General features: G+C 33.1%; 1 protein-coding gene across 3 annotated transcripts; it reads right to left on the bottom strand.

Moving 5' to 3' along the window:
- Positions 1–7,770: 7,770 nt before the first annotated feature.
- LOC149493333 (uncharacterized) lies at positions 7,771–18,119 on the bottom strand. Of its 3 annotated transcripts, none has more exons than XM_089726550.1 (6): positions 17,494–18,119; positions 17,294–17,363; positions 15,722–15,831; positions 13,712–15,039; positions 9,478–9,547; positions 7,771–7,969 (listed from the first exon to the last, which is right to left on the bottom strand). In XM_089726550.1, exons 4-5 carry the CDS (start codon positions 15,027–15,029, stop codon positions 9,501–9,503), a joined length of 1,365 nt encoding a protein of 454 aa, XP_089582676.1. In that variant the 5' UTR covers positions 15,030–15,039; positions 15,722–15,831; positions 17,294–17,363; positions 17,494–18,119; the 3' UTR covers positions 7,771–7,969; positions 9,478–9,500. The 3 variants fall into 3 exon arrangements, 2 of the variants coding, with proteins under 2 accessions (XP_089582676.1, XP_089582675.1); XM_089726549.1 differs by having other exon boundaries at positions 15,722–15,785; positions 17,494–18,117; XR_016322802.1 differs by lacking the exons at positions 7,771–7,969; positions 9,478–9,547; positions 13,712–15,039 and having other exon boundaries at positions 15,587–15,785; positions 17,494–18,080.
- Positions 18,120–25,673: the final 7,554 nt, after the last annotated feature.

Genomic DNA, 25,673 nt, shown 5'->3' with positions numbered 1-25,673 from the left:
CGTATAACAAGTTATTCCCATATTGGTATAGGGATTTTCCAGTTGCCAGTTACTTTGTGTACTAAAATCCAACGTATAATGAATAAATTCTTTTGAAGGCATAGTTCTAATGATGGTGGTAGTATTGTTTGGAAAAGGTGATAGGCTATATATGGTTCTAAGCTTTCAAAAGGACTAAATCTTCGTTGTCTTTTTTAATTCAACATGGTGCTATGGAGCAAGCAAATATGGAGGCTGTTGACATTGTTAAATTCATTGGTCTCCATATTATTTAAGGCCATGTACTTTCCCTACCCTTTTGTGCTGATTCGATTGTGGGGTCAAATCCTAGTTGTGTTTAGAGTAGCATCCATGCTGCAATTCCACTTATAAAAGATAGATTATTAAAAAGGTGGACAATAGAGAAATAATTTATATTTAGAATGATGATTGGCTCCTGGATGAGAATAATCCAAAAGTAATCGCTCATATGTCAAAGGATCATCGTATTCACTTTGTTTACTCTCTTATGTCTATAAATCGATCCTTTTAGAGAAGAGATATTATTTCTGAAATGTTGGATCCCCATGATGCTCTCAAATTTTGGTTGTTCCCTTTAGTTCTTCATGTTGTGAGGATGGTTGGCTTTGGATTAAAAATAAAAGTGGTGATTATACAGTTTGCGATGCTTATAGATATCTCACTAGTGGAGCGCAAGTTTTCTAGCATATTTTATGGGGTTTACATTTACCTCTCCCACCCCAAAGTTAAAAATTTGATGTGATATGTAGTTAATGGTTGCCTCCCTATATGCTCTAGGCTAGTAGCTCGTAGAATGGTGGTAGATGATTTTTTTCCTTGTTTTTGATTCACCTGATGAATCCCTTCTGCATTGTTTTGTTGCTTGTGTTTTTATAAGAGAATGTTGCTCACGATCTATTGCAGGAGTTATAGATATATTTGATTTGTACCAGTAGATTACTTTGAATGAGTGGCTTTTAATGCAGTCAGAGTATTGTCAACATTTGATTTGCCAATTTTGTGTGTCAGTATGTGGCTTATAGGGCAAGATTGGAACCAGATTTTATGGAAAGGTGAGCGAGTCCTTATTCAAGTGCAGATAAGTTCTGCCCAAACTTGGCTAAGTTCTTGGCAGTTGGCATAGCTACGACACTCTTCTCAACCTATAAATCCATCCTTTAGGTCCCTTCATTGAACTCTTCCATTTGACGACTTCATTAAATGTAATTTTGATGCATCTCTGCGTTCCAATTCTTCTCAGACTGCTGCTGGTTGGGTTCTAATGATTGTAACATGCTATATGCTTCATGCGTGTCAAGTCCTTCCTGGTACTCTTGATCCTTAGTTAGCTGCGGCTTTATCTTTTCAGGAAGCATTAAGTTGGGTAAAAAGTAGAGATTTTGCTAATGTTGCTTTGAATCTGATTGTCAGCTATTGGTGCAAGCCATAAAGAGGAATTCTCTTGATAATTCTCATTTTAGTTCTATTATTTTAGAATGTCGGTCTTTATTTAAAGAACTTCTCAATAATTATATGCTTTGTGAAACGGTCAGCTAATAGAAACCTAGGCCTATTATGTGTCTTATCTGAAGGAGTGGTGTCATGTCCCTCCTTTGTATGTTGATTTACAGTAATGAAATCATTTACCTTTCAAAAAAAATAAAAAGTCATTTACAATAATGAATTTAAAAGTTAGTTACAATTGATAACGAATAACATTGATAACATATAAAATGATATTATCATATTAAATTATTAGAATTAATAAATAGGTGATTGACAACAATAAGCCGAGCGATGAGTGTTCGACGTATTGTTGATAGCAAAACCCTTAATAGTGAAAGTAAATACAATTTTTATATATATATAAAATTTTAAAAATTAATACTATAAACTTCTTAATTAAGGATTATATTAAATTTTCAACTTTGTTAAATTTATAAGTATTTTGTAAACTATTAAAGATTTTTTATTTCTTAATAGTTTTTTATTTTATGGAAAAGTTACTATTACATCCATGTATAATGGTCAAATACACTAGTCAAGACATGTTTTTTCTAAAATATATTATTACGTCTCTATGTTATGATTTCGAAAGACACTTTAGTCATTTTGTTCACTTTTTGTATGTTTAGCAGTTAGTCAAGGCCCAAAAAGGCAATTTGAAGTATGAGAAACTTTTAAATGTCTAAAATAACCTTATACACACGTTTAAAGCCTTGTACAGACCTACCCATTACATTAACAACTCCAAATTGCACAATCACTTTCTTTTCATCTCTTCTTTTCCTTTCTCCTGCAATTTAATAGTGAGGAGCTAAATATGTAAGAGGGCTGTGGAGCTTGCTCAAATGGTTATATTACCCGATTCAGATGTTGATATGAGATGATTGGTGAAGAAAACACAAAGGTGAGTTCGTAGTGAAAGATGAGACACAGGACAATTTGACAGCAAAGCTCATTATTGGGGATACACTCACTCAGATTCAACGTGCACCAAAGGAGAAGGAAGCCTCTTCCCTTACAAAACCCGATCAAATGAAAGATAAAGGAAAAGGTACTGCTTGTGAAAAGAGTAGTTTATTGAACCAATTTTCTCATGATAAATTCGAATAAAGGGACTCATTTAATGGAAAGGCATATGGTTAATGACAAATTACAAGATGCAGAATTTCTTCCTCCAATTATCTCCCTCGATGAGTTCATGGAGTCCCTTAATCCAGAGCCACCATTTGAAAATTTGCTAGCGGACACTAAAAAAACGACACCAATTTCTGACAAGGATAATTCACAAATCAGTGCAAAAAATCCAAGTTTCCTGATACAACTCCAAAGTATTTGTGGGTTCAATGCGAAAATTGTTATTTCAATAGGATAAAAATATTTTATTTTATTTTAAAAGAAGAGATTTGAACACTATTATCGGAGAAGTTACAAAATAAAAAAGACACGCAACGAGAATATATGATTCGAAGTGGGGAAAATCCAACTTTTATCCATTGTTTGTTAAAAATAACAAGAAAATTTTTGTTGAGCGCAGCCCTTTGACTGCCGAATAATATTTAGTGTACTTTTTTTTAACATGCATTTAACGGCTAAGCACACAAAAAATAACTGAAAAGATTAAAATATCTAACAGAATCATAACATAGGGAAGTAATATTATATTTAAAAAAAAGCAGATTCTGATCAGTTTATTTAACCATTATATAAAGACAAAGACGTAATAATAATTTTTTTTTTATTTTTTAGCCAACACAATTTAGATAATATAACTACTCATATTAAATTAACTTTTTTTTTTTGGCCAACAAAAAATCTTTAAAAATATTTATAAATTTGATTATTTTCAATATTCCCCTCTCCATTTCTACTACGATGCATGTGATCAATATTTAATATATATATATTAAAACAAACACAGTAATTCCTAAAACCATCCAATGGAAGGATATAACACTTCCAGATGAATGGATTTTAGAAGGAGTTGTACCTCCTCCAGTTATTGATAAAGTAAAACCAAACATCAATTTGCAAAAAATTGAACAATTTGAAGATGGTAAAGTAACTTTAAAATTTAATAGAAGTCAAAGTATGAGGTATGCAGGGTCATCTTCCTCTGTAACTACAGATGAAAATGATAAACCTACTTCATCCATACCTTCTGTTATTTATGCTAAGTATAAAGAGACTGAGCCTAAACCAATAATTCAAACATTAGTAAAACCAAGATTTTCTACTTCTGATATTCCAAATTTAAAAATGAAAGGTGTTGATTACAGTAATTCTATACCACAGGCAGTTTATAATCCTGTAGATAACTATGTTAATCAACAATCAAATTTAGTAAATACACCTCCAGTATCACCAACAGCTTCAGCCATAACTGAAAATGTTAGTGAACTCAACAGGGAATTAAATGTACTTAATAAAGACGATATAGAAAAAAGTTTAATAAAAGAAGTATCTAAAATTAAAAATTTACTTAAAATGAAACAGATATTAAAACAATATACTTTTGAAGAATTAAAATATGAATATTTAGATTATAAATTAAATACTCAAACTGACATTAAATTCTTTGATTGGTATAAATTTATTAAAGAACATTCTTCTAATAAAAGTTTAAATCCAATTACTGTAAGAGATAAAAGACCAGAATGGATAGTAAATGATCAAACAATTAAAAGTGATTTTCCACCTAAAACAATTAGTAAATTAAAACATCAAGATCATGAAATTGTCTGTGCTCCATTTAAAAATATAAGGGAAAATGATACAAATAATAAATTAATTGAACAAAATAATTTTAGTAATGCCAGTTTAATTTGTTTAAATACACAATTAAAACGTATAGAAAATTTATTAGAAGATAAACCAATTGTAAATGAGACTGTAAAAGGTAAAGAAAAGGTACAAACTCATATGTTTAAACCTTATCAAATTTCTCAATCTAGTAAAAATGAATTTGTAAATACACTAAAAGATCAATTAAGTAAAATCCAAGTTCGTTCTAACACTACCCAACATGTAACCCCAGAAACTCCTCCTTCATCAGGATCAAGAAATATAAACATGATAGAAGAAAACACCAACTCTGATGTTAGTGAACCTGACTCAGAAAATATTAAACAATTTGAAATCAATCCTATAAATCATCATAGAGAACTAGTAAATCGGGCACCAGACCTAGGTATAATTGATAAACCTAATACTATATCTCAATTTAAATATAATGCTTCAACTATTTATGAATGGAACATAGATGGTTTAAGTGAATATAATATATTAAGTATTTTGCAACAAATGACAATGGCTGCAAATGCTTATAAAACTCAATCTATTATTTCAGATAGAGCTATAGCAGAAATCATTATAGCTGGCTTTACAGGCCAATTAAAAGGTTGGTGGGATTATCATCTCACTGATCAACAACATTTAGAAATCTTAAATTCAGTTCAAGTAAATGATGACGGTGAACCTATTTATGATGAAAATGGTGAGGTAATTCAGGATGCAGTTGCAACCTTAATTCTTACTATTTCATTACATTTTATAGGAGATCCATCTCACATAAAAGATAAAAATGCCGAATTATTAAGTAATCTTAAATGTAGAAATTTAGGTGATTTTCAACATTATAAAACTACTTTTCTCACTAGATTAATGTTAAGAGAAGATTCCAATCAAAGCTTTTGGAAAGAAAAGTTTTTGGCTGGACTACCTTATTTTTTAGGGGAAAAAAGTTAGAAACCATATAAAGCAACAATTTGGACAACCTATTCCTTATAATAAATTAACATATGGACAGTTAATTAGTATAATCCAAAAGGAAGGTTTACAAATTTGTCAAGACTTAAAACTTCAAAGAAAATTAAAATATGAAATGCAAAAAACTAAAAAAGAATTAGGATCGTTTTGTAAGCAATTTGATTATAATTTCATATCAAACCAACGATGTGATGGTCAATGTTCTAAAACAACTAAACCTAAAAAATATTATAGAAATAAATACTCCAAAAAACAATATAGGTCTACACCTAGTCAAGATAAATTCTATAGTAAAAAGAGAACAAAACCTTCTTATAAACACAAAGATAAACGACCTTCTAAATCTACAACTAAAACTTCTTATAAAAATTTGACTTGTTACAATTGTGGAAAAAAAGGGCATACATCTAAATTTTGTAAATTTAATAAAAGATTACATGAATTAAAATTAGAAGATGATGTTTTAAATAAAATTTATGAATTATATATTGATTCTGATTCTTCGGAATCTGAAATTGATGAAAGTGAAAATCAAATTGATGAATTAGGGACTACCACAAGTTTTTCCAGTTCATCCGACAAATCCATAAATATGCTTAGTAAAGATCAAAGTACATTATTACAAGTAGTAAATACAATAGAAGACCAAGAAACTAAAGCAAAACTTCTTAAAAAATTAATTCAAAGCTTTGATAAAGAAAAAGAAGTACCAGATATCACTCCTAAAATTCAACCTAATACTTATGATTTAACCACTATTTTAAATAAAAATAAAGGGAAAAAAGAGAATATTGACATATCTACTAAAGAATTACGCAATGAAATTAAAACTTTAAAAAATGAAGTTCATGAATTAAAACTTCAATTTCAACAGAATTCTAAAAAAATAAAAATATTAGAATCTCAACTTATTTCCAGTTCTTCTTCAGAAGAAGACGAACCAGATAATAATTTAAAAATAAATGAATTAGATGAAGATGTAGATTGTAATTTTCTCAATTTATTACAAGAAATCACTTCACGAAAATATTTAGTAAAAATAAACATTCAAATAAATAATTTTGTGATAGATGCAATTGCACTCTTTGACACAGGTGCAGATTTAAACTGTATAAAATCTGATCTAGTTCCTAAAAGATATTGGTTAAAAACTAGTGAAAAATTAAGTACAGCCAATAAATCTAAACTTGAAATTATAGGAAAGACAGATGCAATAATCATAAATCAAGAATTAGAAATAAACACAGTATTTTTACTATCTCCTCAAATAAATTATATGGTCATTTTAGGTACTCCTTTTATAAACCTAATAACACCATACTCAGTAAAAGAAGATTGTATTAAATTCAAAATAAGAAATAGTCGAGCTAGATTAGAATTTACAGAAAAACCTAAAACAAAACAATTAAATTTGTTAAAAGCTCATTCAGTTAAAATATTAGAAATCAATTCTTTAATAAAATCAAAAGAAGAAAATATAAAAGATTTAAATAACAATATCCATTTAAATAGAATTCAAACTCAATTAGGCAGAGATCTTGTTAAACATAAAATTCAAAATCTCCAAACATTAATGGAAAAAGAACTATGTGCTGAGCATCCAAGTGCATTTTGGGATCGTAAACAACACATGGTAGATTTACCATATGAAAAAGATTTTGATGAAAAAACTATTAAAACTAAAGCTCGACCAATTCAGATGAATCCTGAATTAATTGAGCATTGTAAAATAGAAATTCAAGATTTAATAAATAAAAAATTAATTTGTAAATCTAGAAGTCCTTGGTCATGTGCAGCTTTTTATGTCAATAAAAATGCTGAAATTGAACGAGGTGTTCCAAGACTAGTAATAAATTATAAACCATTAAATACAGCTTTAAAATGGATCAGATATCCAATTCCTAATAAAAAAGACCTATTAAAGAAATTATACAATGCAAATATTTTTAGTAAATTTGATATGAAATCTGGTTATTGGCAGATTCAAATTGATCCTAAAGACAGATATAAAACAGCATTCACAGTTCCATTTGGTCAATATGAATGGAATGTAATGCCTTTTGGATTAAAAAATGCTCCTTCTGAATTTCAGAGGATCATGAATGACATATTTAATGTAACACCCACAGACCAATCTCAGAGAACCAGACGGTGGATGCCACAATCGGTGCCGGAGCACCATCTTATGTCACTATAAAAGCTAGATCACAAATTAGAAGTGGTTAAATTTTCATAAGGAGGCAAGTAATTACCAGTTTTTTTTGTATTATTAATTTTTATTTTTTTTACAAAAATAATGTTTAAGAAAATTCCTACGAAAATTTCACAAGAGTTTCCCCTAAAAATTTACTTGCCACACAAAGAAAATATACACACTTCCAATTTTTTTTTAAACCCCCAAACCTCCAATTCAACAACATACTACAAGCACTTCTAAATATCCATCAATATACGCATAATATTCGAAACACATTCTTTTCAAGGAATCTCTAATCATCATACACCAAAAATATAATAAGGTGTTATTTCTTTAAATAATCATAACTCTTAATACATGACAAACTTATTATATCCAACGTTCACAACACAATATTTATATACATGCCAAAAATCACCATTTACAAAATATCCTACCCAAGATGTGATATCTACTCTGATGCTCGTCCTCTGGTCTTGAAGAACACCCTCCGCTCCTAACCTGCGCGTGATAAAAATCAACGCGCTGAGTGGAAGACTCAGTGGTGCTAAATAACCAACAATTTAATTAACAATAGCCAAGGCAAAACTTAAATTACTCAACTATATAAATACCGAAATCGCATTCATTTAATTCAAATACTTTGAAAGCAATGAGAAGATTATAAATACAAATATGTCTTCATTCTTTTATAGCAACAATAAAATTTCATTTTTCGTTAAGGCTCATACTCATACAGAATGAACATAAGCAGATTTGATCGTGGCCTATGTTAGCGCCACCCCCATCACATACTCGTGGCCTATGAAAGCACCACCGTGGCCTATGAAAGCACCACCCCCATCACACAATCGTGGCCTATGAAAGCACCACCGTGGCCTATGAAAGCACCACCCCATCACACAAATAAGCGCGTCCGCCTATTTATAAGGGTTGATAACCCTAGCATATGATCATAGCTTCACAATAAGAAAATCCATCTCATCATACTACGTCTCAATCATGCATAGTAGAGCCTAAATCAAAAGCATTCTTTCACAAAAGCAATAATTCTTAATCAAAACCTCTTCATTTAGTACTCATCAGTTCAAATATTTTACTCAAAACACTATAAATGTATATATACTTAATATAATATAAAAGTACATAAATCAAGAACTTTTCAGCATTGTTATAAACTTGACCTTTGCTGGGTTTTTAACACATAATTTGAGTTATGGGTCTCCAAATTGAATGAAATTAGATTCATTAGAAAGCTAAGCCAAAATGCTACAAATGTTCAGAAGGGACCACAGCCCAGATCAAAGAGTAAGATAGCAAACAAAAGCTCAGAACATAGACCAACAGATCAGACCTGATTCAGCAGAACCAAGTCCAATGTTTCTTGAATTCCTACTTCACCAAACACTCAAATGAAACCAATCCAGAACGAGAGAATTCTCAAGACACAGGGAAACAACTTTTATGAATAACTCAGAACCTACTAATGTCATTATAGTGGTCAAAATGGGCACTCAATTGAGTAATACCTGGAGCCTGTCACAACAGAGTCAGTTTGGGTGTTTTAGCCATAAGTTGAGCTATGTATCGCCAAATTGGACACAAGAAGATGGGTTGGAAAGACAAGAAGTAAAGCTAAAACTTTTATGAAGAACATAAGACGTTATTTGGCCATTTATGTGGTCAAAATGGACAATGATTTCGGATATACTGGTAAGACACCATAACAGAACCAGTTTTGGTATTTAAATCATAAGTTGAGCTACAAGTACTGGAATTAGACATAAAAATATGTTTTGGAAAGCTAAGAAATAGAGCTGCAACTTTCATGAAGAAGTCAGAAACAGATGGGGAGTATAAAGGGGTCGAAAATGAGTTCTAATCTCACGGCAGAACATATCTAACATGAATTCAGCAAGTTAACCAATACATACAAAATTCCCAAAATTCATTCAAAAGCCTAACCATGTAAAAACAACTTAAACAAGTGAAAGTATAATTGCACTAACCTTCAAACCAAGCTTTAACAAGCTCAAGCTTTGGTCTTGCCCTTATCCTTGGTGGAAGGCTCTCCACCCTCTACATGTAAGACACTCAAAATCAAACAAAGAAAACACAAACAAAAGAAGAAGTGGAGCATGATTTAGCATGTATATGCTAAAGAAAACTCTAAACCCCAACATAAATACCTTATCCTAAAATCACTTACCAAGTAGGAAAAATCACCAAATTCCTTGAAATTAGTCACCAAATATTACTTCTCTAGCTTCAATCTCTAATATGTCTTAATTAACTCAAGTTGTATGGGTGATTTTGATGTGTTTACTAAGGAAAAATTGAAGAAGAAGAAGAAGAAGAAGAAGAAGAAGACGTAGGAAAAGAAGAAGAAGGATAGTGTTGCCCAATTAATGGAGGAGATAATGATTTACTCCATAAAAATTGGATGGCTAGGATTGAATGTAAATCTAATCTAATGGCTACAAATATTCTCCAAATTAAATTCCTTCAAAATATTATGTAACACAACAAAATTCTCAAATTTACTCCATAAAAATAATTCTTTGAAGTTCCTTAATTAATCTAACACCATTTCAAATTTCATCCACACAACTATTGCCTCTAATTTCCTTCATTAATATCACACCTTAAGTCACTACGCACTAATTCTCTAAAATTCTCCAAAAATATTCATTACTTACTTTCTACCCATAAAAACCATGCATGCATGCTCCAAAAATGTGATAGAACCTATTACCTATATATAATAATTTTTCTAGACCAAAATAATACCGACTCCCGGACCGATAGTACTATTCACAGACAGATAAACTACTATTTCAACACAAAAAAAAATAGGGCGTTACAGCTCTTCCCCCCTTAAAGAATTTCGTCCTCGAAATTCACCTGAATTAAATAACTGAGGATGCTGTTGTCTCATAATGTCTTCACTTTCCCATGTAGCTTCCTCGGTCTTATGGTTTCTCCAAAGAACCTTTACCAAAGGAATTCTCTTATTCCTTAGCTCCTTGACTTCCCTAGCAAGTATCCTCACCGGTTCTTCCTCATAAGTTAAATCTTGCTCAATAGTAATAGATTCCACTGCTATCACATGTGATGGGTCGGACCGATACCTTCTCAACATAGATACGTGGAAAACATTATGTATCCTGTCCAGGTCTGGTGGTAAAGCTAGTCTATAGGCTAATGGACCCACACGCTCAATAATCTCATATGGACCAATGAACCTAGGACTAAGCTTACCCTTTCTTCCAAATCCCAATATCTTTTTCCACGGAGATACCTTAAGGAAAACCTTATCTCCCACTGCATACTCTATATCTTTCCTCTTCAAGTCGGCATAGGACTTCTGACGATCTGAAGCTGCTTTCAATCTATCTCTGATAATTCTGACCTTATCCTCTGTGTCCCGAATCAAATCCGGACCTATAATCTTGCCCTCACTCAACTCTGACCAACATAGTGGCGTCCTACATCTCCTACCATATAGTGCTTCAAAAGGGGCCATCTGAATACTCGACTGATAACTGTTATTATAGGCGAATTCGACAAGTCGAATGTACTTCTCCCAACTACCCTCAAACTCAATAACACAAGCTCGTAACATATCCTCCAAAATCTGAATAACCCGCTCTGATTGACCATCTGTCTGAGGATGAAAAGCTGTACTGAAATTCAGTTTAGTACCCAGGGCCTCATGTAGCTTCTTCCAAAATCTAGAAGTAAATCTCGGATCTCTATCTGAAATGATGGATAAAGGAACTCCATGTAATCTCACTATCTCATCTATATAAAGCTCTGCATACTGCTCCATAGTGAAGTCGGTCCTAACAGGAAGAAAATGTGCTGACTTAGTTAGTCTGTCAACTATTACCCATACAGCATCTTTCTTTTTAGGAGTTAAAGGCAATCCAGTCACGAAATCCATTGTAACCTTATCCCATTTCCACTCTGGAATAGCAGTAGGGTGTAACAAACCAGAAGGGAACTGATGCTCTGCTTTCACTTGCTGGCACGTCAAACACTTCGACACATAATCTGTGATATCCCTCTTCATCGCCGGCCACCAATACTGTGATTTCAAATCCTGATACATCTTATTACTGCCAGGATGCATAGCATAAGGACTACTATGAGCTTCCTTTAAGATACTCTTTCTCAGCTCTGTCATTTTAGGCACACAAATTCGATCCCCAAAGTACAAGTAGTCGTCATCTTTAATCATAAATCTCTTTTTCTCACCCTTTCTGACTAGGCCTTTCCACAAAGTAATAGTCTCATCACCCTGCTGTGCATCTCTAATCTGTTGTAGTAGGCTAGGTTTCACCATCAGCTCTGCTACAAGAGTACCATCTCTAGTCACAGATAAGCGTGCATTCATAGCACGAAGAGCAACTAATGCCTTTCTACTGAGTGCATCTGCCACGACATTAGCTCTACCCGGGTGGTAATCAATAGTGAAATCATAGTCCTTAAGTAGCTCTAACCATCTGCGCTGCCTCAAGTTAAGCTCTCTCTGCGTAAGCAGATACTTAAGGCTCTTATGATCCGTATACAAGTGGCATTTCTCACCATACAAGTAATGTCTCCAAAGCTTCAAGGCAAACACAATAGCTGCTAACTCCAAATCATGAGTAGGGTAGTTTTTCTCATGTGGCTTAAGCTGTCGGGAAGCATAAGCAATCACCTTGCTCTCTTGCATAAGCACACAACCCAAACCATTATGCGAAGCATCACTATAAACATCATATGGTCTGCCTGGAGCTGGCTGTGTCAAAACTGGAGCCTCAGTAAGCATCGCCTTAAGCTGCTCAAAACTACTCTGGCATCTATCAGTCCACTCAAAACGGACATCCTTACAGAGAAGTCTAGTCAAAGGGGCTGCAATAAGAGAAAACCCCTTGACAAACCTCCTGTAATATCCAGCCAAACCTAAGAAACTTCGAATTTCTGTAACATTCGTAGGTGGCTTCCAATCAAGCACTGCCTCAATCTTCTTCGGGTCCACCCGAATACCCTTGGCAGAAACAACATGCCCTAAGAAAGCAATCTCAGTCAACCAAAATTCACACTTACTGAGCTTGGCATATAACTGTCGGTCTCTCAAGGTCTGTAGAACTGTTCGTAGGTGGTGATCATGATCCTCTCTAGTCGGAGAGTACACCAAAATATCATCAATAAAAACCACCACAAACTGATCCAAATAAGGATGGAAGATCCGGTTCATCAGGTCCATAAACACTGCTGGAGCATTAGTCAACCCAAATGGCATCACTAAAAACTCATAGTGACCGTAGCGTGTCCTGAAAGCAGTCTTAGGTACATCTGATCCCTTCACCCTTAGCTGATGATAACCTGATCTTAGATCTATCTTCGAGAATACACTAGCCCCTCTCAACTGATCAAACAAATCATCTATCCGAGGCAATGGATATCGATTCTTCACAGTAACTTTGTTAAGTTGTCTGAAATCAATACACAATCTAAGTGAGCCATCCTTCTTCTTTACAAACAATACTGGAGCACCCCATGGAGATACACTAGGACGAATAAAACCCTTATCAAGCAACTCCTGAATCTGTATTTTTAACTCTTTCAATTCAGCAGGTGCCATTCGATACGGAGCAATGGATATCGGTGCAGTACCAGGCATAACCTCAATACCAAACTCAACCTCTCTCTCAGGAGGTAAACCAGGCAACTCCTCTGGAAACACATCCGAAAAATCACATACTGTGGGTATATCATGAACACTAGGAGATTCTGACTCTGGAGCAAGTACACAGGCTAAGTAGGCCTCACAACCATGCTGGATCAGTCTTCTAGCAGAAGAAGCAGAAATAAAATTAGAGAGGTAATCCGACCTCTCACCCGTAACTATAATCTCCTCACCAGATGAAGTCTGGAGTGTAATCCTCTTAAGTCTACAATCAACAATGACCCCATGTCTAGACAGCCAATCCATACCCAATATCACATCATACTCCTGAAAAGGCAACTCTATCAAATCACCTAGAAATACATACTCATGAATGACTAAAGGGCAATCTCTATACACCCGATTAACTACTACACTTTGACCCAAAGGGCTCGTTACCTCAACGCTGTGCTCTAATGTATCAGCATGCATACTACCCAATCTACCCACAGGGATGCATATGTATGAATGCGTGGAGCCCGGATCAATCAAAGCAAGTACAAAAGTGTCAAAGATAGAGAAGGTACCTGCGATGACATCCGGTGCATCCCGCTGCTCCCTGGTCCTGATGGCATAAGCCCTCGCCTGTGCTCTAGCCTCGGGTCTCTCCACAGTCTCAGAAACTGGTCTCTCACTCCTCGTACCAGAGCCCTCACTACGGCCTCTACCTCTGCCTCTCTGACCATAGGGAGCTGGCCTCCCAACCTGGTGAGTTGGACTAGTCACTGTCATAGGACAATCCCTGATCATATGCTCAGTGGATCCACATCGAAAGCAAGGTTTAATGCCCCAACACACTCCCACATGTCTCCTGCCACAGTGAATGCAAATCGGTAGACCTAACCCTGCAGTACCTCCACCACTAGCAACAGATGAAGCCGGAGGAGCTGGTCTCGTATATATACCCCGACCAATTGTCTGACCTGGTCTGACCCCCATCTGCGGTCCGCCTCTAAATCTCTTGCTACTAGACTGGACCCCTAAAGTCTGTCCAGATGTAGCACTCTGAAATCTCTTATACTGACTACTCTGCTGGGCCCTCTGACCTCTAGCCTGTCTCTCATTCCGAATAAGCTCAAGCTCTGTAGCAGCCTTCACTAAACCAGCTAATGTAGTGTGGGGCTGGGATGTCAAGTGCATCCTATACTCATCCAGTAACCCCTTCCGAAACCGCTTACACCGATCTGCCTCAGTAGGGACCAACTTACAAGCATACCTACTCAACCGCAGAAACTCTCGCTCATACTCGGAGATAGTCATCCGTCCCTGTCTAAGCTCAAGGAACTCTGCTATCCTCTGATCCGTGTATAACTCCCCTACATATTTCTCCCGAAAAGCAGAGAGAAAGAAATCCCAAGTAACATCCTCAGCTTTTGCTGTCTTCACCATAGACTCCCACCATAGGTAAGCCTCTTCCTTTAGCAAGGAAACAGCACAAATCAATCTATCTGCAGGAGTACACTGCATCTGGTCCAAAACCCTCTCTGTAGCTTGGAGCCAAAATTCTGCTGCAGAAGGATCATCATCTCTCCGACCCATAAAATCCTCAACACGATACTTCCTCAGTCTCTCTACCGGGGTATGAACTGGAACAGGGGCTGGTGCGACTGGAGTCTGGGGAACAGCTCCCGCAGCTTGCCTCAATGCAGCTACCAACTGTTGTACCAAATCACCCTGATTAGGCCCCGCAGGACCCATAGTAGCCTGCCCTACAACCGAGGCACGCACTGCATCGGAACCCAGAATGCCACCAGCGACACCACCAGCTGGCATATCACCCTCTACCATAGCACCCTCTGGAGGGGCATAACTATCCACCTCCTCATCCGGCAAGTTCTGAGACATCACTAAACACCTACAAAGACCAGCGGAGTCGCATCAGAGAGAAATTCCCACAACAGACTAATATGGCATGTATTTAACTTAAATCACTTATATCATTACTCCAAAGTGGATAAACTCTCATACCAAATCATATCTCCTAGAATTGTCTAAACCTATGCTCTGATACCAAAAATTGTAACACCCACAGACCAATCTCAGAGAACCAGACGGTGGATGCCACAATCGGTGCCGGAGCACCATCTTATGTCACTATAAAAGCTAGATCACAAATTAGAAGTGGTTAAATTTTCATAAGGAGGCAAGTAATTACCAGTTTTTTTTGTATTATTAATTTTTATTTTTTTTACAAAAATAATGTTTAAGAAAATTCCTACGAAAATTTCACAAGAGTTTCCCCTAAAAATTTACTTGCCACACAAAGAAAATATACACACTTCCAATTTTTTTTTAAACCCCCAAACCTCCAATTCAACAACATACTACAAGCACTTCTAAATATCCATCAATATACGCATAATATTCGAAACACATTCTTTTCAAGGAATCTCTAATCATCATACACCAAAAATATAATAAGGTGTTATTTCTTTAAATAATCATAACTCTTAATACATGACAAACTTATTATATCCAACGTTCACAACACAATATTTATATACATGCCAAAAATCACCATTTACAAAATATCCTACCCAAGATGTGATATCTACTCTGATGCTCGTCCTCTGGTCTTGAAGAACACCCTCCGCTCCTAACCTGCGCGTGATAAAAATCAACGCGCTGAGTGGAAGACTCAGTGGTGCTAAATAACCAACAATTTAATTAACAATAGCCAAGGCAAAACTTAAATTACTCAACTATATAAATACCGAAATCGCATTCATTTAATTCAAATACTTTGAAAGCAATGAGAAGATTATAAATACAAATATGTCTTCATTCTTTTATAGCAACAATAAAATTTCATTTTTCGTTAAGGCTCATACTCATACAGAATGAACATAAGCAGATTTGATCGTGGCCTATGTTAGCGCCACCCCCATCACATACTCGTGGCCTATGAAAGCACCACCGTGGCCTATGAAAGCACCACCCCCATCACACAATCGTGGCCTATGAAAGCACCACCGTGGCCTATGAAAGCACCACCCCATCACACAAATAAGCGCGTCCGCCTATTTATAAGGGTTGATAACCCTAGCATATGATCATAGCTTCACAATAAGAAAATCCATCTCATCATACTACGTCTCAATCATGCATAGTAGAGCCTAAATCAAAAGCATTCTTTCACAAAAGCAATAATTCTTAATCAAAACCTCTTCATTTAGTACTCATCAGTTCAAATATTTTACTCAAAACACTATAAATGTATATATACTTAATATAATATAAAAGTACATAAATCAAGAACTTTTCAGCATTGTTATAAACTTGACCTTTGCTGGGTTTTTAACACATAATTTGAGTTATGGGTCTCCAAATTGAATGAAATTAGATTCATTAGAAAGCTAAGCCAAAATGCTACAAATGTTCAGAAGGGACCACAGCCCAGATCAAAGAGTAAGATAGCAAACAAAAGCTCAGAACATAGACCAACAGATCAGACCTGATTCAGCAGAACCAAGTCCAATGTTTCTTGAATTCCTACTTCACCAAACACTCAAATGAAACCAATCCAGAACGAGAGAATTCTCAAGACACAGGGAAACAACTTTTATGAATAACTCAGAACCTACTAATGTCATTATAGTGGTCAAAATGGGCACTCAATTGAGTAATACCTGGAGCCTGTCACAACAGAGTCAGTTTGGGTGTTTTAGCCATAAGTTGAGCTATGTATCGCCAAATTGGACACAAGAAGATGGGTTGGAAAGACAAGAAGTAAAGCTAAAACTTTTATGAAGAACATAAGACGTTATTTGGCCATTTATGTGGTCAAAATGGACAATGATTTCGGATATACTGGTAAGACACCATAACAGAACCAGTTTTGGTATTTAAATCATAAGTTGAGCTACAAGTACTGGAATTAGACATAAAAATATGTTTTGGAAAGCTAAGAAATAGAGCTGCAACTTTCATGAAGAAGTCAGAAACAGATGGGGAGTATAAAGGGGTCGAAAATGAGTTCTAATCTCACGGCAGAACATATCTAACATGAATTCAGCAAGTTAACCAATACATACAAAATTCCCAAAATTCATTCAAAAGCCTAACCATGTAAAAACAACTTAAACAAGTGAAAGTATAATTGCACTAACCTTCAAACCAAGCTTTAACAAGCTCAAGCTTTGGTCTTGCCCTTATCCTTGGTGGAAGGCTCTCCACCCTCTACATGTAAGACACTCAAAATCAAACAAAGAAAACACAAACAAAAGAAGAAGTGGAGCATGATTTAGCATGTATATGCTAAAGAAAACTCTAAACCCCAACATAAATACCTTATCCTAAAATCACTTACCAAGTAGGAAAAATCACCAAATTCCTTGAAATTAGTCACCAAATATTACTTCTCTAGCTTCAATCTCTAATATGTCTTAATTAACTCAAGTTGTATGGGTGATTTTGATGTGTTTACTAAGGAAAAATTGAAGAAGAAGAAGAAGAAGAAGAAGAAGAAGACGTAGGAAAAGAAGAAGAAGGATAGTGTTGCCCAATTAATGGAGGAGATAATGATTTACTCCATAAAAATTGGATGGCTAGGATTGAATGTAAATCTAATCTAATGGCTACAAATATTCTCCAAATTAAATTCCTTCAAAATATTATGTAACACAACAAAATTCTCAAATTTACTCCATAAAAATAATTCTTTGAAGTTCCTTAATTAATCTAACACCATTTCAAATTTCATCCACACAACTATTGCCTCTAATTTCCTTCATTAATATCACACCTTAAGTCACTACGCACTAATTCTCTAAAATTCTCCAAAAATATTCATTACTTACTTTCTACCCATAAAAACCATGCATGCATGCTCCAAAAATGTGATAGAACCTATTACCTATATATAATAATTTTTCTAGACCAAAATAATACCGACTCCCGGACCGATAGTACTATTCACAGACAGATAAACTACTATTTCAACACAGAAAAAAATAGGGCGTTACATTTAATCCCTATAGTAAATTTTGTATAGTATACATTGATGATGTGTTAATATTTAGTCAAACTATTGATGATCATTTTAAACACTTAAAAACTTTTTGTATGGTAATTAGGCAAAATGGTTTAGCACTTAGTAAAACAAAGATGGATCTATTCAAAACTAAAATTAGATTTTTAGGCCATTATATTGAACAAGGTAAGATTCAACCTATAGAAAGAGCACTTGTTTTTGGTGAAAAATTTCCTGATGAAATTACTAATAAACCCCAATTACAACGTTTTCTTGGTTGTTTAAATTATGTAATTGATTTTTATCCCAATTTAAATTGCATGATAAAACCATTACATAATAGACTTTGTAAAAATGCTGGTCCTTGGACAACTCAGCATACTCAATTAATAAAAAAGATAAAATCATTGGTAAAAGAAATTCCTTACTTATATATTCCTGATCCTAATGCTTTTAAAATTGTTGAAACTGATGCTTCTAATATTGGTTATGGAGGCATTTTAAAACAAAAAGTAAATGGTAAAGAAAGGATCATCCAATATACTTCAGGTCATTGGACTCCAACTCAATTAAATTATTCTACTATTAAAAAAGAAATTTTAAGTATTGTTATTTGCATAAATAAATTTCAATCTGATCTTTTAAATCAAAAATTTTTACTTCGTATTGATTGTAAATCTGCAAAAGATGTTCTGCAGAAAGATGTCCAAAACCTTGCCTCTAAACAAATTTTTGCTCGATGGCAAGCACTTTTAAGTATTTTTGAATTTGACATAGAATATATTAAAGGCAATGATAATAATATTCCAGACTTTCTAACTAGAGAATTCTTACAGAACCATGGGAAGAAAGAAGGATAAAGGGAAAGAAATTAAACAAGATTCCGGCTCCCCAACTAAAGCTCTTTCTGAGCACTCTGAAGACCTTAAAACCTTAAACACTAAAACCACTCCTCCTAAAGATCTTAAAAAATGGATTGAAGAACTTTCTCAATCTCCCGAAGTAATTAAAGCCCTGCAGGGTATGGCATCCTCTTCCACAGAGGACCCAGGTATGTCTTCTAAATCTAAAGCGATCGTATCCGCTCATGATACGGCTACTCTGTCTCAAACGGTAGACAGTAAAGAGTTATCAAATCCGTTGATGGCTGTGGATTTGCCAAAAATCCAATATAAATCTACTGGTACTATACATAAATGGTTTGATAAAAATTTATTTGATTTTGAAATCGAAGTTGAGGATGGATATAATCATACCAATCCTTGGCAAATTATAAAAAACTATTATCCTGAGAATTGGTTTTTTATGCCTACAGACTTATCCAAACCTCAGGCTTATTATAATAATATATTATTAGATACTGATTCAGTAAACATCAAACATACTTTTGATAAAAATGGAATAATTTCTTATTCTTCTATAAAAATAAAACGCGTCATCCATCCTAAGGATTGGCCCGTATCTTCTTTAGTAACACCAGTAAAATTTAAAGGATTACATAAATATAATATGAGTTATAATTATTTTGATTATAAAAAAGCGTGGGATACGATATTTTGTATTCAAAATCCCACCACTACTCATTCATGGTTAATATATTTTGATCAAAATATACGCACTGATTTAAAAATCCCAAATTGGTTTAAACGATGGTGGCAATTTAAGGGAATTTCAGAAGAAATCATTCCTCATGATATCCTTTATTTGTATCAGTTCTTTAAAACCCATTATAAACCCAAACCTGAAGAAGTTCATATTCCTTCCTTGATGTATTATTGTATGACCTTCTTCACTCCATGGGTATATCAATGGTATTTTGATTATCAGTATGTTCCAGGAAGCCAAATTCCCATGATAATAAAAAGACATAAAATAAAATGGTGGGGATCATTCAAGAATTCCACCACTGAACATAAAATTAGTCAATGGATCCGCAATAAATTATCCAGCCCATCTAAACCAGCTTTAACCTATGCCCATACATTAGCTATTCAGGATAACCCCCAGTTTGGTATCCAAAAAGCCCAATGTCAGGCTCGGTTAGCTGCAGCTAAAACAGCAGAAGAATATAGATTGATCTGTCAAGAGATGTCTGAACAACTCTCAACCAGTTCAAATCAGCCCATAAAACCATCCACCAGTAAAGCCCACAGTGCATCCTCCAGTAAATCTTCAAACACTACACACCATAAAAGCAAGGGTAAAATCGTTTTACCATCATCCTCATCATCTAGTTCATCTAGTGATGAAAGTGATGATAGCGATATCATAAAAATCCGAAGCAAAGCAAGTCAAAAGCAAAAAGATAAAGACAAGAAAGGCAAAGCTAAAGGAAAAAGAAAAGAAAAAATAAAAAGAAAAGCAAAGAAAAAGGACACGTTAACTTCTTCCTCCTCATCATGTTCCGACACATTGTAAAAGATGCATTTGCAACAGTAAAAGTTAAGTCACCAAGTCATTTTCAAATAGTAAAAGCCAAGGCATCTCCAACAGTAAAGGCCAAGGCATCTCCAACAGTAAAGGCCAAGGCATCTTCCTCAGCCAGTGGCAGACAAGGAACTATTCATTAATAGTAAAGATTCGCCAATTTTCCTATTAAAAAGGGAGCCTCTCCCCTTGTGAAGGCATAAGTTTTAGTCTTTAAGTTATTACCTAGAATCCCTCTCTCCTTCGGTGCTCCTAGTTCGAGTTGTAAGAGTTCAAGTGGAGAAAGTATAAATCTAAAACTATTGTAAGTTTTAAATCTTGTATTTATATTTTGTAAGTAAATAAAGTTTGTATTTTATTTTAAACTGCTACGAATATAAGTCCGTGTTTACGGCACCTTTCTCTTCTCCCTCCACACTCTGACTTAATTCTGGGGATCCCAGGTTAAGGTTGCAGGAACCCTAAACCTTAATTAAAATAAATTAATTCAAATTGGTTGAGTTGATTGACAAAAAATTATTTGGTAAATTGATTTTGTTTGTGATAAGTATGCTCTGTGGATGCAGCTTAGTCTGATCTTCCACATCAGAAAAATTGTTTAAATTGTATGTTGATTTTATGCATTATATAAGTATTCATATAAACCCAATTAATCATAGTATTTTAGTTCACAGTTATGATTTATCTTTAAATATTTGTATCTGTATTTATTTAAACCCTAGTAATAATCTTAGTGCTATACATATATATGATTTTATTTAAAATCAAATCTTAAAGTCTTTATATTTGGTTTTGTTTTCTCTTTTGTTGATAAAAAAAAAAAAAAAATTAAAAGCATATCTCTTTAAAGTCATTTGTCATTATTATTTTCAAAGTCATAAGTCATTGTTTTTATAAGTCTTTAGTCTTTGTTAGGGTCTTTTGTTTTGTTTTGCTTTGTAACGTGTTTTTGTTTTAAATTCAAAGTCTTTAGTCTTGTAAGTCTTAAGTCAATTTTATTAAAGTCTTTTAGTTGTTTAGTTTGTAATTCTTATTGTATTCAATTATAAAAACGATCCATTACTTTTGTTGGTATCAGAGCCATTGGATTTAAATCTACTATCTGGATACTTAAATAAAGACTTCATTTTAGTATATATCCTAAGCAGTTTTGACTTAGCCTACTGAACCCATTCCTATTGAACCCATGAGTAAGACCCATGTGAAAGGCATCAAAAGGGTATAACCAGGAGGGTATAACCAGGTAGTCATTAAAGCTTTTGGTATATAATAAAATGGATCCTTTGTTGTGTAGATCGGCTAGTAGTAATAAATCTGAAGACTCAGATAACTCAGAAATTAAAAGAGTAATAAATAGAAATGAATTAATTTTGCAAGATTTTAGTAAAGCAATTGATGAATGGGAAATTCCTAAAGTTGATAAAGAACAAATTTATAAAGTTTCTAAATTTAATTTATTTAAAACAGATTATGTAATTAAAACAGAAGAAAGAGATTTTCAATTAAGTAAAATCCAAGTTCGTTCTAACACTACCCAACATGTAACCCCAGAAACTCCTCCTTCATCAGGATCAAGAAATATAAACATGATAGAAGAAAACACCAACTCTGATGTTAGTGAACCTGACTCAGAAAATATTAAACAATTTGAAATCAATCCTATAAATCATCATAGAGAACTAGTAAATCGGGCACCAGACCTAGGTATAATTGATAAACCTAATACTATATCTCAATTTAAATATAATGCTTCAACTGTTTATGAATGGAACATAGATGGTTTAAGTGAATATAATATATTAAGTATTTTGCAACAAATGACAATGGCTGCAAATGCTTATAAAACTCAATCTATTATTTCAGATAGAGCTATAGCAGAAATCATTATAGCTGGCTTTACAGGCCAATTAAAAGGTTGGTGGGATTATCATCTCACTGATCAACAACATTTAGAAATCTTAAATTCAGTTCAAGTAAATGATGACGGTGAACCTATTTATGATGAAAATGGTGAGGTAATTCAGGATGCAGTTGCAACCTTAATTCTTACTATTTCATTACATTTTATAGGAGATCCATCTCACATAAAAGATAAAAATGCCGAATTATTAAGTAATCTTAAATGTAGAAATTTAGGTGATTTTCAACATTATAAAACTACTTTTCTCACTAGATTAATGTTAAGAGAAGATTCCAATCAAAGCTTTTGGAAAGAAAAGTTTTTGGCTGGACTACCTTATTTTTTAGGGGAAAAAGTTAGAAACCATATAAAGCAACAATTTGGACAACCTATTCCTTATAATAAATTAACATATGGACAGTTAATTAGTATAATCCAAAAGGAAGGTTTACAAATTTGTCAAGACTTAAAACTTCAAAGAAAATTAAAATATGAAATGCAAAAAACTAAAAAAGAATTAGGATCGTTTTGTAAGCAATTTGATTATAATTTCATATCAAACCAACGATGTGATGGTCAATGTTCTAAAACAACTAAACCTAAAAAATATTATAGAAATAAATACTCCAAAAAACAATATAGGTCTACACCTAGTCAAGATAAATTCTATAGTAAAAAGAGAACAAAACCTTCTTATAAACACAAAGATAAACGACCTTCTAAATCTACAACTAAAACTTCTTATAAAAATTTGACTTGTTACAATTGTGGAAAAAAAGGGCATACATCTAAATTTTGTAAATTTAATAAAAGATTACATGAATTAAAATTAGAAGATGATGTTTTAAATAAAATTTATGAATTATATATTGATTCTGATTCTTCGGAATCTGAAATTGATGAAAGTGAAAATCAAATTGATGAATTAGGGACTACCACAAGTTTTTCCAGTTCATCCGACAAATCCATAAATATGCTTAGTAAAGATCAAAGTACATTATTACAAGTAGTAAATACAATAGAAGACCAAGAAACTAAAGCAAAACTTCTTAAAAAATTAATTCAAAGCTTTGATAAAGAAAAAGAAGTACCAGATATCACTCCTAAAATTCAACCTAATACTTATGATTTAACCACTATTTTAAATAAAAATAAAGGGAAAAAAGAGAATATTGACATATCTACTAAAGAATTACGCAATGAAATTAAAACTTTAAAAAATGAAGTTCATGAATTAAAACTTCAATTTCAACAGAATTCTAAAAAAATAAAAATATTAGAATCTCAACTTATTTCCAGTTCTTCTTCAGAAGAAGACGAACCAGATAATAATTTAAAAATAAATGAATTAGATGAAGATGTAGATTGTAATTTTCTCAATTTATTACAAGAAATCACTTCACGAAAATATTTAGTAAAAATAAACATTCAAATAAATAATTTTGTGATAGATGCAATTGCACTCTTTGACACAGGTGCAGATTTAAACTGTATAAAATCTGATCTAGTTCCTAAAAGATATTGGTTAAAAACTAGTGAAAAATTAAGTACAGCCAATAAATCTAAACTTGAAATTATAGGAAAGACAGATGCAATAATCATAAATCAAGAATTAGAAATAAACACAGTATTTTTACTATCTCCTCAAATAAATTATATGGTCATTTTAGGTACTCCTTTTATAAACCTAATAACACCATACTCAGTAAAAGAAGATTGTATTAAATTCAAAATAAGAAATAGTCGAGCTAGATTAGAATTTACAGAAAAACCTAAAACAAAACAATTAAATTTGTTAAAAGCTCATTCAGTTAAAATATTAGAAATCAATTCTTTAATAAAATCAAAAGAAGAAAATATAAAAGATTTAAATAACAATATCCATTTAAATAGAATTCAAACTCAATTAGGCAGAGATCTTGTTAAACATAAAATTCAAAGTCTCCAAACATTAATGGAAAAAGAACTATGTGCTGAGCATCCAAGTGCATTTTGGGATCGTAAACAACACATGGTAGATTTACCATATGAAAAAGATTTTGATGAAAAAACTATTAAAACTAAAGCTCGACCAATTCAGATGAATCCTGAATTAATTGAGCATTGTAAAATAGAAATTCAAGATTTAATAAATAAAAAATTAATTTGTAAATCTAGAAGTCCTTGGTCATGTGCAGCTTTTTATGTCAATAAAAATGCTGAAATTGAACGAGGTGTTCCAAGACTAGTAATAAATTATAAACCATTAAATACAGCTTTAAAATGGATCAGATATCCAATTCCTAATAAAAAAGACCTATTAAAGAAATTATACAATGCAAATATTTTTAGTAAATTTGATATGAAATCTGGTTATTGGCAGATTCAAATTGATCCTAAAGACAGATATAAAACAGCATTCACAGTTCCATTTGGTCAATATGAATGGAATGTAATGCCTTTTGGATTAAAAAATGCTCCTTCTGAATTTCAGAGGATCATGAATGACATATTTAATCCCTATAGTAAATTTTGTATAGTATACATTGATGATGTGTTAATATTTAGTCAAACTATTGATGATCATTTTAAACACTTAAAAACTTTTTGTATGGTAATTAGGCAAAATGGTTTAGCACTTAGTAAAACAAAGATGGATCTATTCAAAACTAAAATTAGATTTTTAGGCCATTATATTGAACAAGGTAAGATTCAACCTATAGAAAGAGCACTTGTTTTTGGTGAAAAATTTCCTGATGAAATTACTAATAAACCCCAATTACAACGTTTTCTTGGTTGTTTAAATTATGTAATTGATTTTTATCCCAATTTAAATTGCATGATAAAACCATTACATAATAGACTTTGTAAAAATGCTGGTCCTTGGACAACTCAGCATACTCAATTAATAAAAAAGATAAAATCATTGGTAAAAGAAATTCCTTACTTATATATTCCTGATCCTAATGCTTTTAAAATTGTTGAAACTGATGCTTCTAATATTGGTTATGGAGGCATTTTAAAACAAAAAGTAAATGGTAAAGAAAGGATCATCCAATATACTTCAGGTCATTGGACTCCAACTCAATTAAATTATTCTACTATTAAAAAAGAAATTTTAAGTATTGTTATTTGCATAAATAAATTTCAATCTGATCTTTTAAATCAAAAATTTTTACTTCGTATTGATTGTAAATCTGCAAAAGATGTT

The sequence above is a fragment of the Jatropha curcas genome, chromosome 10 (genome assembly GCF_041381405.1).
Source record: "Jatropha curcas cultivar XTBG-Jc1 chromosome 10, XTBG_Jcur_1.0, whole genome shotgun sequence".
In the NCBI taxonomy this organism is placed as follows: Eukaryota; Viridiplantae; Streptophyta; class Magnoliopsida; order Malpighiales; family Euphorbiaceae; genus Jatropha; species Jatropha curcas.
Note: the sequence above shows the minus strand (reverse complement) of the source record. Positions and strands in the feature narration are given on the sequence as shown.

Coding starts and splice junctions, on each gene's coding strand:
- LOC149493333 (XM_089726550.1), bottom strand. CDS start 15,029: ATGTCTCAGAACTTGCCGGATGAGGAGGTGGATAGTTATGCCCCTCCA. Junction 9,548..13,711: donor TGCACCGGATGTCATCGCAG/GTACCTTCTCTA, acceptor TCTTACATGTAG/AGGGTGGAGAGCCTTCCACC.